This window comes from Watersipora subatra, chromosome 4, assembly GCF_963576615.1.
Source record: "Watersipora subatra chromosome 4, tzWatSuba1.1, whole genome shotgun sequence".
Taxonomy (NCBI): domain Eukaryota; kingdom Metazoa; phylum Bryozoa; class Gymnolaemata; order Cheilostomatida; family Watersiporidae; genus Watersipora; species Watersipora subatra.
In genome coordinates this window covers 32,556,609-32,569,825 of record NC_088711.1, presented here as the reverse complement: position 1 = coordinate 32,569,825, position 13,217 = coordinate 32,556,609, and the positions used below count along the sequence as shown (strand labels likewise).

Sequence of the window (13,217 nt, the reverse complement as noted above, 5' to 3'; positions counted from 1 at the left end):
CCTAAAACCAGCCACTTTGTGCGAGTCTAAATAATATATTTGTAAGTAATTAGTTGGTACAGTGAACCCTTGCCATATGACATTAATTCTTTCAACAATGGCATCGTAAGGCGCAAATGTCAAATAGTGGGGTATAGAAACCCATCGTAATTATCTAATGCAAACACCCTTTGGGGAAAAACACTAAAATTCTATGTTCTGTACGTATTAAAAGTTATTAACAAAATCGTATATTAACCTTAGTAACTAAAGTTACCTACAGTAACTTCAGTGCATTAAGTGGTTATGATCTACAGAAAATTGTAGCACTACTATCTACAGTACGTATCATATGGAGCTTTTACCTTCGAGACAAATTGTATTACATAAGCTTTGATTTTAACTGGAATGAATTTACTAAACACTTGCTGAAAACGCACTTAATGCTAAGTTATAGCTTGTATTTTACTGAACTAAACTTTAATTTTTTCATCGTCTTAATCTTTTATTACCTGTTTCAGGTTTTGTTTTTTCTTATAACGAATAATATTGAGCTGAGGGAGAGAGAGAGCATCGTATCTTTTTCAGGCGTTGTGGAGAGATTTCTGCCAGTAGCATAGTTGCATCTTCATTATTCCGAGATATGCAGCGACCGACCTCTGATTTTGAATTTCGAGAGACATTTTTGTTGATGTCGTACGGCAAAAAATGTGGCTTGGAAAAGATGAGAAAACATCGTTGTCCACACCGTAAAGCGAAAAAATCCACAAAACAGGGACATGGTAATCCTGGAGTGCCCTGAACGATCACATACATGTGTGCGCAATACAATCAACTGTCTGTTTTGAGGCTTTATCATGTTCTGCTGTGCTGGTGCTAGGTTGTCTCCTCATATAGCGGGTAAACCGAGCCTCCGTCTTCCGGAGCAGGCCGGTCCTTCTAGTGCCTGCCTGCTAAGCAGGCCAGTCCTCTTGATGCCGGCTGGTTATGCTCTAAGCCGGACCTGCCTTTCTCTCTCAGCTTGGTTGGTCGGGAAGTGTTCTTGCCGGCCAAGGATGCGGTAACCGACCGGTTGGCATGGTCATTGGACAAGCTAGGGGTCGCTGTGACTGATACAACTGATACAATTGATACGACTGATATAACTGATACGATTGATACGACTGATGTAACTGATACGACTGATATAACTGATACGACTGATATAACTGATACGACTGATACGACTGATATAACTGATACGACTGATATAACTGATACGACTGATACGACTGATATAACTGATACGACTGATATAACTGATACGACTGATATAACTGATACGACTGATATAACTGATACGACTGATATAACTGATACGACTGATATAACTGATACGACTGATATAACTGATAAGACTGATATAACTGATAAGACTGATATAACTGATGCGTCTGATATAACTGATACGACTGATATAATTGATACGGCTGATATAACTGATACGACTGATATAACTGATACGACTGATATAACTGATGTATATATATATATGAATATATCATCATCATAGCACTTTGTTGATGCGGCAATGATTGTTCTTATTTTGGTCTGATCAAACATTTCCCACTATCTTTATTCTTAGCACTTTTTATCAACCATTCATGTCCATATCCAGCTTCTTCATATTTCATTTCACGGTGTTTTCGAATGGCAATCTGAGCCTCCCCTGGTTATGTTTTTGTGAGTTTTTTCCACAAAACTGAGAATAGAAAATGTGTTGAAGCAAGCGCTCTTGATCCAACTCTCGAGATAATAAATATGTACAGCTGATATAATCAATATTACAATATGACAGCTCGTGTACACTTTTGGCAAATGACTTCGGGTGTAAACGTGCACCTATATGACCTCCGGTGTACACATACACCACAATGCCTGCTGGTGTACACATTTGCTAGTATGACTGCTTGTGTACACATTTGCCAGTATGACTGCTTGTGTACACATTTGCCAATATGACTGCTGATGTACATGCATGCCAGATAATTCACAAAGGAAATTTTTGATGGAAAGTCTTAAATCACTGTTGTTTGCCCACAACTTTATTTTTAATTTGTGGAGGCCTTGTAGATGATTTGATGTGAAAGCACCAATCACACTTCTTCAATAAACTTCTATAATGGTTATTTACATACAATGATTAGTTGATTGCTGTTTTGTTAATGGAATATGTCCGTGTCATCATCTGTAGGGTGAGGGCTTGTTCCCTGCCAGCTATCCGACCACAGATATTGTGGGTAAAGGGAAAACTCAACCTCTGGAGCCTAACCACTCACATTTCATCCTAGTAGATGATGGCTCGAGAGACCAATTTGGTGGAGAAATCAAATGGAGAGCTGAATTTGAAAAGTTTCTTACAGACCATGTTTTAACGGGGTTGGATGCCAAAAGCAGCAGTGACACCAAAAGCAGTGTTGAGGCTAAGGATGGCGTGGATGCCAGAGGGGGTATGCTAACATTAGGTGTTGAGGCTAAGGATAGCATGGACGTCAGAGGGGGTCTGCTAACTTTAGGTGTTGAGGCTAAGAATAGTATGGACATCAGAGGGGGTATGCTAACTTTAGGTGTTGAGGCTAAGGATAGCATGGATGTTAGAGGGGGTCTGCTAACTTTAGGTGTTGAGGCTAAGGATAGCGTGGACGTCAGAGGGGGTCTGCTAACTTTAGGTGTTGAGGCTAAGGTTTGCGTGGATGTCAAAGGGGGTCTGCTAACTTTAGGTGTTGAGGCTAAGGATAGCATGGACGTCAGAGGGGGTCTGCTAACTTTAGGTGTTGAGGCTAAGGATAGCATGGACGTCAGAGGGGGTCTGCTAACTTTAAGTGTTGAGGCTAAGGATAGCATGGACGTCAGAGGGGGTCTGCTAACATTAGGTGTTGAGGCTAAGGATAGCGTGGATGTCAGAGGGGGTCTGCTAACATTAGGTGTTGAGGCTAAGGATAGCGTGGATGTCAGAGGGGGTCTGCTAACTTTAGAACATCATGTTTTTATTCTAATGCTATTTATGATAGCCTGAGAGGGTACGCACACCTAATGTGCATAACCCATATGAATAGAAAGTCAAAAGCACTTCCAAGCTTTAGATGTAGACATCCTTTTTAGAACAATCAGATGAGGTTCACATCCCCCTCGTGACTCTTCTTGTCAATGGCGGTGATGGTTCACTCCACGCTTGCGCTGAGAGCCTCTCATTTCAGATTCCATTGGTGGCTATCGCTGGTTCACATCGTGCTGCAGAGGTCATTGTTCAAATTCACAATGCCATACATGGCTCAAGCCAGAAGCATAGCAAACCAACTCTCTCCGGGTGGGCTCATAGAGTAGATATAAGAGAGTAGATATAGAGCTCATAGAGTAGATATAAGCGAGAAATACTTGTAGGTTTTTTCTTAGTTTTTTTAGGTTTAGATATATGCAAGTGTACTTATGTAGACATATGCATTCTTGTCACTTGTATTGATTTACACAAGTGTAGGTATGAAGACATGTGTACTCTTGTCACTTATATTGATTTACACAAGTGTAGGTATGGAGACATGTGTATTCTTATCACTTATATTGATTTACACAAGTGTAGGTATGGAGACATATGTACTCTTGTCACTTACATGTATATCGATTTACACAAGTGTAGGTATGGAAACATATGTACTCTTATCACTTATATTGATTTACACATGTGTAGGTATGGAGACTTGTGCACTCTTATCACTTATATATTGATTTACACAAGTGTAGGTATGGAGACATATGTACTCTTGTCACTTACATGTATATTGATTTATACAAGTGTAGGTATGGAGACATGTGCACTCTTATCACTTATATTGATTTACACAAGTGTAGGTATGGAGACATATGTACTCTTGTAAATCTGAAGTGCTGTGCAACTATATGATGATACTAGATGAATGCCCGACATTGTTCAGGTAATAAAAGTCTTTGCAAAGAAACTTATTTTTATTCAACATATAACAATAGTTACCATTGTAACTTTCAAACTTCGTATCATGAGAAAAGTGTTTTGTGTAGTTGAAATAAATTAAGAGAAAAAATAAAAACAACTGTAAAGGTTTTCAAACTTTGGTCAAACAACTGTAACTTTCAAACTTTATATCACGAGAAAAATGTTTTGTGCAGGTCGTATTAATTAAAAAAAAATAAAACAACTATAAAAATGTTTAGATATAAATGTGAAATAATTAGCAAGTAATAGCTAAATTAAGTCTGTTTTGCTATGATTACAATAAATGATGCTTTGGTAATGATACAATTAATACGAACAGAAAACAAACTAAAAATCCTGAATACGTTGATTAATAATAACAATTTGTGCATAAAATTGTGTTTATAAATAAAGGTTACTGTTCCAGTAGAAGCTATCCATCAAAACTTTGAATATGACAATATCGGTACCTCTCGGTACTGGTACAAATGTAAAAATGAGATATCGTACTGTCTTTGTTTGACTGATTGGAGAGATAATGTAGAGGCTATTCCTACTGGAGATAATACAATTGTCCACAAGAATTGGCCTTTACTGCGACTTGGCAATTGAACGTTACGAAAAACCGGAAATAGAAGTTCGCAAAATACGCAAAGCATCATTTTTCATAGAATTAAAAGAGTTCCATAGAGTTTCAATTAATACATCATTTTTGGTGTGAAAATGGAAAAGGATGTATACGTTATGTAGTAAAAGCTAAGAATTGTAAGAGCTTTTGTAGTCTCGTGGTTAGTTAGGTGCAATCTTCGTGAGTTCAAGTCCAGCAAAATGTGAAATTTTAAATCCAAACTTTTAATAGTTGTAGCTGGACATACCGAAGACAGACAGACAGATGACAAATTTTGAAAAATATATATATATAAATTGCTAGGCAAAGCATTACATATTTATTTTATTACTTACAGAGCCATAACACATTATAACGGAATGACTGTACAAATGATGGTTGATAGGGGTGTGTGATTTACCAGTTAAACAGAGATAAGACTCCGCAGTGCTAATTGTTTAGAAAGAAGTTACAGTGGCTGATCGTGCTAGTCATCCAGATTAACTTGTTAGATCACTTGTTGCAGACTCAGTGCCAAACAGCTGAGGGCAATTTATCAGGCTGAGCTTGGAAAAGAACCAACTCAAGATATGCTCGAGTCTCTTCGAAAAATTGCTCACCAACACAAGCTGGTAATTTATTCATACATTTTAGTGGCACCTTTAGTCAATGCCATGGCCATCTGATTGTATACACTCCCACTTTTTATGCAGCCTAGTGGCAGCTTCACTCAAAGCCATTGTCAACTGATTGTATAACCTCCCACTGTTTTTGAATGTACATACTAAACAAGCCGGTTTTCCTTGGTTATGGTTAGCTAAAATTTTGATTTTGCATTATAGCTTTATAAAACAACACATCTTTATAAATCGATTTGATGAAAATTAATTGTACAAACTTTCCTATCTTAATTACTGAAAAGAGCACTTAGAAGTTATTTGCAAAGCTTTGGTACTATAGATGTTAAAACTGTTAAAATCAGCCCTATGTATTGTAGATAACAGTGTTTGACTTCACACATCAGGGAAGCAGCTCAGATGATTTGGGTCTTGACAGAGCTATTCTCTCAGCACTTCATGATAAGGACACAATGGATATTTCAAAAATGAAGGCCCAGATGCGACTCGCTCTTGCTTGGGGAAGGGTCGATTATGCTCGAGATGACATCCTCAATGTTTCAAATACTGACTACAATGACGTTAGTGTTGCCTCAATGCTTGCTTCCCTTGCAAGTGCAGTCAAACTTTAGGATTTCGTCTCCTCTACATGCAAATGTTTTGGCATTTGGTCGACAATGAGGCCAATATTTGTAGCAGCAAACCATGTTTCTCAAAACACTGCAGTTTTATGTATCAGACATGTGTAGCCTAATCAGTTTTCCTTAGTAGTTATCATAAGTTGTCTAGTAGTTATCATTAGTTGTCTAGTAGTTATCATTAGTTGTCTAGTAGTTATCATAAGTTGTCTAGTAGTTATTCTAAGCTGTCTAGTAGTTATCATAAGTTGTCTAGTAGTTATTATTAGTTGTCTAGTAGTTATCATTAGTTATCTAGTAGTTATCATAAGTTGTCTAGTAGTTATTCTAAGCTGTCTAGTAGTTATCATAAGTTGTCTAGTAGTTATTATTAGTTGTCTAGTAGTTATCATTAGTTATCTAGTAGTTATCATTAGTTGTCTAGTAGTTATCATAAGTTTTTTAGTAGTTATCATTAGTTGTCTAGTAGTTATCATTAGTTGTCTAGTAGTTATCAAAAGTTGTTTAGTAGTTATCATTAGTTATCTAGTAGTTATCATAAGTTGTCTAGTAGTTATTCTAAGCTGTCTAGTAGTTATCATAAGTTGTCTAGTAGTTATTATTAGTTGTCTAGTAGTTATCATTAGTTATCTAGTAGTTATCATTAGTTGTCTAGTAGTTATCATAAGTTTTTTAGTAGTTATCATTAGTTGTCTAGTAGTTATCATGAGTTGTCTAGTTGTTACCATAAGTTGTCTAGTAGTTATCATTGGTTATCTATTAGTTATCATTAGTTGTCTAGTAGTTATCATAAGTTGTCTAGTAGTTATTCTAAGCTGTCTAGTAGTTATCATAAGTTGTCTAGTAGTTATTATTAGTTGTCTAGTAGTTATCATTAGTTATCTAGTAGTTATCATAAGTTGTCTAGTAGTTATTCTAAGCTGTCTAGTAGTTATCATAAGTTGTCTAGTAGTTATTATTAGTTGTCTAGTAGTTATCATTAGTTATCTAGTAGTTATCATTAGTTGTCTAGTAGTTATCATAAGTTTTTTAGTAGTTATCATTAGTTATCTAGTAGTTATCATAAGTTGTCTAGTAGTTATTCTAAGCTGTCTAGTAGTTATCATAAGTTGTCTAGCAGTTATTATTAGTTGTCTAGTAGTTATCATTAGTTATCTAGTAGTTATCATTAGTTGTCTAGTAGTTATCATAAGTTTTTTAGTAGTTATCATTAGTTATCTAGTAGTTATCATAAGTTGTCTAGTAGTTATTCTAAGCTGTCTAGTAGTTATCATAAGTTGTCTAGTAGTTATTATTAGTTGTCTAGTAGTTATCATTAGTTATCTAGTAGTTATCATTAGTTGTCTAGTAGTTATCATAAGTTTTTTAGTAGTTATCATTAGTTGTCTAGTAGTTATCATTAGTTGTCTAGTAGTTATCATTAGTTGTCTAGTAATTTTCATAAGTTGTGTAGTAGTTATCATAAAAAAGAAGTAAAAGTGATGTAAAGAAAAAAGGCCTGAGCTAGTGAACGTGGAGATGGTTAAAAATAGAATAAAAAACCATCAAATATAGAGTTATTTGTATAGTTACTGTAATGTATGTCAATTTATATAAGTTAATTTAATGCAAGTTAAACTAGCTCGGCGTCTCTATGGCGACCATTTCCCCAAGCACCATTTGCTTCTACTCTTAATTCCCATCTTACATTTAACGCAATGTGACAGCAGAAGCTTCCTTTTTCTTAAGAAATACTCTATGCATTTAGAGTTGTTGGATACAATTCAGTCTTTACGTAGGTTTCATAATCCATTTGTTTAAACGATAATTACCTGAAGCATCTATTGACAAGTGGTTTTAAGATGTGGCATGAATTGAACAAATTGCTATGCATTCTTATTAGAATGTCTGCTCCAATGTATTATGATCTTGACGTAGCAAATATCAGAACTAAATAAAATTGTATGCCAAAGTTTGACTATATAGGTTGCTGTCTCACTGGCTAATAGTGTAAACTCTGCCTGCAGAAAGTAGGGTTAAATCACAACTTGCTCGCAAAACCAGTTTATCGGTTTTGGTTGCAGTTTAGTAAATGCGTGCAAGTATATCAAAAATAATTTTACAGTATTAGTTATCAAACATATTATTGAGAGTTGCATTCTGTTGTATGCTAATCATTAAAACAAGGTTAGATGAGTTGGTACATATCATAAGCATGGTTGGGTTAGATGAGTTGGTACATATCATACGCATGGTTGGCTTAGATGAGTTGGTACATATCATACGCATGGTTGGCTTAGATGAGTTGGTACATATCATACGCATGGTTGGGTTAGATGAGTTGGTACATATCATACGCATGGTTGGCTTAGATGAGTTGGTACATATCATACGCATGGTTGGCTTAGATGAGTTGGTACATATCATATGCATGGTTGGCTTAGATGAGTTGGTACATATCATACGCATGGTTGGCTTAGATGAGTTGGTACATATCATACGCATGGTTAGCTTAGATGAGTTGGTACATATCATACGCATGGTTGGCCTTTCAAACTCATTCAAATACCTGCCCTGGCTCATAGATTTAATAATAGTTTGATTTGAGTACTAAATCTTTTGAGACATGAGTCTTTTGACCAATGATGTGAAGTACGTTAGGTCTTTAAAACTTTCCGGTTTCAAAAGAAAAATAAATTGCTTTCTTCACTTTCAGGAAATATGTACTCTTATTTGACCATGTTTAATTTTCTCTTTAGCATCATTTGGTCTCGGTTAAACTGGGGAGTCAGCTTCTCCTACACCTACATGTACTTCTAGCGAGTTCATTCATTTGGCCTCTGTTAAACTAGGTAGTCAGCTTCTCCTACACTTCTAGCGAGTCCATTCAACACCATTTAGTTTTGGTTAAACTAGGTAGTCAGCTGCTCTTACACTTACTTCTAGCGAGTCCATTCATTTGTTTTTGGCTAAACTAGGTAGTCAGCTTCTCCTACAATTGTTTCTAGTGAGTCCATTTAGCATCATTTGGTCTTTGTTAAACTAAGTATTCAGCTGCTCTTACACCTACTTCTAGCGAGTTCATTTATTGAATGGTCGTAAATAATGACTTGACAACAGCGTTACCGCTGCTATTGCCCTTCATTGTAGTTCTGACAGGACTAAGATATATTAATGTCTATGCAAGTTGGAATTACCAGTCAAACAATAGAAATGTTGATTCTTTATGCTATAGTTTATGAAAGAAGAAACATTTCTACACGAGATTACAAAATTGGCCTTGCTGGATGACCTCCCAGATTTCGTCGAGTTGCTTGTGGATAGTGGGCTGAGCTTAAAGGAATTTGTTACAGAAGAACTTCTGGAAGAGCTTTATAAAAAGGTTATTTTAACATACATTTATCTAGTCATATATTATTGTAACACACATCTGTATAGTAATATGATATTCCAACATGCATCGATATAGTCATATGTTACTCCAAAATGCATCTATATAATTATACGCTATTCCAACATACATCTACATGTATATAGTCTTATGTTAGTAACACACCATTTTGGTAAGCTGATTCTTATGAGGAAGTCTGAATAGTTTTATGTCATGTGTTCTGTTCTAATGTAAATACTTTTATGGAATACCTCCTACTGTTCTAATTTAAATATCTTTATGGAATACCTTCTTCTGTTCTAATATGGATACTTTTATGGAATACCTCCTACTGTTCTAATATGGATACTTCTATGGAATACCTTTTACTGTTCTAATGTAAATACTTTTATAAAATACCTTCTACTGTTCTAATGTAAATGCTTTTATGGAATACCTTCTACTGTTTTAATATGGATACTTCTATGGAATACCTTTTACTGTTCTAATGTAAATACTTTTATAGAATACCTTCTACTGTTCTAATGTAAATACTTTTATGGAATATTTTTTACTGTTCTACTATAGATACTTCTATGGAATACCTTTTACTGTTCTAATGTAAATACTTCTATGGAATACCTTTTACTGTTCTAATGTAAATACTTCTATGGAATACCTTTTACTGTTCTAATGTAAATACTTCTATGGAATATCTTCTACTGTTGTAATCAGATTAATCTTTAGCATGATAGTAGTTTTCATCATTTTAACTCAGTTCTAAATACTTTCTGATTAAAACTTACTTAAAACAGTCAAATAAGACATATTTGAAAGATAAAATTAACTAATGATATTATAATTATTATCTCTAGATTGTAATTCTTCTAAGAGAGATGTCACTGTTGTAAGAGTAATGAGTTGCTGTTGGACAAACAATACAGGAATGTAAATGATAGTGCAGCAATAACAGTGATGGCAAAGTTAATCAACACGCCTCTTCAGAACGCCTTCACTTCCCAGAGATATTATGAAAATTTGTGGGTTAAAATCTCTTCAGTGTGAAATGTTGTGTTTTTCTAAGTCATACCACACAGTAGTGCAATTATCTAAGTGGCTACAAAATACATTCCACAGACTCATCATATCCCTTCTAATTTATTTTTATATGATTCTGACGAAAAGAATATTATCTTCTACTTTTACAGTCGATGTCAAGAGACGAGGGATATTCAAGATTTGTTAAAACTCTTTTTAGCACCGTTGAGACCAAAAAGGTGAGCTAGTATTTTATTTAAAAAATTTTGTTAGGTTTTAAAATGTTTTAAAAATTAATATTTCATGCCTGGTTGCTGCTCAAAACACTTTAAGTTGTTACTATATTTATGTTAAAGAATGAAAAAGAGACAATATACATACTAGTTCTAGAAGTGTCTTGCCACTATGCGTGTGTTATTGCTTCAACTGTCAGATGTAGTTAGGTAGTTACTATGGTTACACTGCGGTTACTAATTACTATGATTACACTAAGGAATCGAATCTTGCATCAGGTAATTATTTCACATGGAGAAAAATCTGTAGCGCCATCAGTGTAATAGCTAAATTGTTATGAGCAGACAACTCCCTACAACTTTTGACTAAATTTAGATAGTTATCTTATTTCAATAGCAGGTTGTTAAAACATATAAATTTCCATTTTATATGTTTTAACAACATAAGTCATACACAATTTAGGATAAATTATGTAGAAGGAGTGTATTGATCTCTACGCCGAGTCTATATAGCGTCAGTTTTTGTTGCAGACTAGAGATTGCAGTTGCATCAATGCTGTTGGAACAGAAAAGGGATACATGCACCAAATAGGGAAGCTATTCAAGTCCCTTTTAGGCTACTCCTATCCCAACATCTACAAGAAGAATGAGCAAGGTATGTGTGTCCTTTCCTGACTGCCTAGCTACTGTCTAAGTAAAGTGTCCTTTCCTGACTGTCTAGCTACTGTCTAAGTAAAGTGTCCTTTCCTGACTACCTAGCTACTGTCTAAGTAAAGTGTCCTTTCCTGACTACCTAGCTACTGTCTAAGTAAAGTGTCCTTTCCTGACTACCCAGCTACTGTCTAAGTAAAGTTTCCTTTCCTGACTGCCTAGCTACTGTCTAAGTAAAGTGTCTTTTCCTGACTGCCTAGCTACTGTCTAAGTAATGTGAGTTTAAGTAGATCTATGTTGATGGCCAGTACATCTGTAGTCCGTGCAGGTATTATACGACTAGTACTGTGCTAGTAGTGTGCTAATGGCAGGAAGTGTACACTCAAACCTTCACTCACGTTCACTTCTATTCTCCAATCCGAGCTGTCAAACTTCAGTTAATATATGACCTTACGCCTTTGACTTAAAACCTTTGACCTTACACCTTTGACTTCACACATACATGTAAGTGTAGTTTCAACTTATGATGTTCGAAGTTTCTCGAATAATTCTGCGGTTGTAAGTAAAAGTGCAGAGGCTACGTATATATAAAATATATGAAAACAAAAATGCAGTATATGAGATAATTTTGATTAGTTTAAGAGCAAGTTATGCTGAGTATATTTACCACCTCCGAAAGTCCGCATCGGCAAATCCACCCATCTGTATGCATACCCTTTTAAAGACAGTTATAAAGCACCCTCTTTTTATTGGCTATCCGCCTTATAATTTAGTTTTTACCTATGATTTAGTTTTTACCTATGATTTAGTTTTTACCTATGATTTAGTTTTTACCTATGATTTAGTTTCTACCTATGATTTAGTTTTTACCTATGATTTAGTTTTTACCTATGATTTAGTTTTTACCTATGATTTAGTTTTTCACATATTTTTTTAATAATGTCATATAAAGTATTGGTTTTAATTATATGTGTAATTATTTGCAGTATTTGTTAGGAATGAGTATTTATTTGCTATCGTAGGTTTGTGAGCTGAGGAATGAACTAAATTATTTACAGTGCATTCTGATGAGAATAGCTGCTCCAACATACAACAGTTAATATATAATGGTAGACTTGGAATGATTAGTTTCATAGGTAGAGGTCTATCAAATATAAGCTATGCAATAAGTTGAGTATTAAACACTTAGACACACAAATAGAGCATAAACACTGAAATTATTAATAAAAAGATTCGTGAAGACAGAAGTTAGCCAAGGCTATGGTAAACATACATATAGGCAGAACACAAGTATTGCTAGAAAAGATGGTTTGAATGTTTCATGCAGTCACTGCTTGTACTAACATCGTGGTAAGGAAAGTGGGATCGATTCAGCTGGTTTGAGGTTCACTATCACTTTGTCAACTGATATATATTTTATGTGTTTCTTTACCTTAAAACATCAGAAAAATCATTGGGCATGTTAAATATTCATCGTTTGTCTTCAATTGACATACCTCTCATCCACTTTAGGATTTAGCATGTCCAAGTGTAGAATAAGATGCTAACTCTAAGCCTCGAGGCGCTGTCATATGATCTCCGCTATGTTATGCTGCTAATTAAGTAATATCCTGAAGTTAAATGGCCACGACATTGACAAGTCCATTGATACAACACCTAATTTTGAGTCCTATTTTATATGACCCTCATTTTTAACAACTATTTTACCAGGTTCCTCTTGCTTTGCAGACTGCTACACTGGTAATTAATGCTGCTTGCTGTTGGTTTAGCTCTGTTACCATTTGGCTTGTATTCAATTATAAGTTTTGTATTTGTTCAAAGTTTTTTTGGCAAGCGGTCTTTAGCACCATGTGACTGTTGACAGAGAACTGATTGGGTCACTAGAAACCACTAGGAACTGCTCAGTACAGATTTGTGTTTATTGCTTTGCGTTGTTTATTCTCGTTTTGTAATATATATGGTTTAAATGAGTTTGCTAGATTTAAAGCCCTCATTATTCTTGCCATCGTAGAACATAGACCTAGAAGTATAGAGCATATCTAGATGATTTCACAGCACCTGTAAAACTGCTCAATATACTGGTATACTGAGTCATACTTAGTATATACTGTATACTGGTT

The 13,217-nt window shown here is 35.0% G+C and overlaps 1 protein-coding gene across 1 annotated transcript in view; it reads left to right on the top strand.

The window, feature by feature from the left end:
• Positions 1–13,217, top strand: part of LOC137393004 (transient receptor potential cation channel subfamily M member-like 2) — a 74,868-nt gene that overhangs the window by 8,589 nt on the left and 53,062 nt on the right. The window contains exons 4-10 of the mRNA XM_068079384.1: positions 2,213–2,468; positions 3,121–3,325; positions 5,098–5,203; positions 5,569–5,769; positions 9,041–9,187; positions 10,384–10,452; positions 10,978–11,101. Coding sequence (XP_067935485.1) covers positions 2,213–2,468; positions 3,121–3,325; positions 5,098–5,203; positions 5,569–5,769; positions 9,041–9,187; positions 10,384–10,452; positions 10,978–11,101 — 1,108 coding nt within the window. The remainder of the gene's footprint in view (positions 1–2,212; positions 2,469–3,120; positions 3,326–5,097; positions 5,204–5,568; positions 5,770–9,040; positions 9,188–10,383; positions 10,453–10,977; positions 11,102–13,217) is intronic.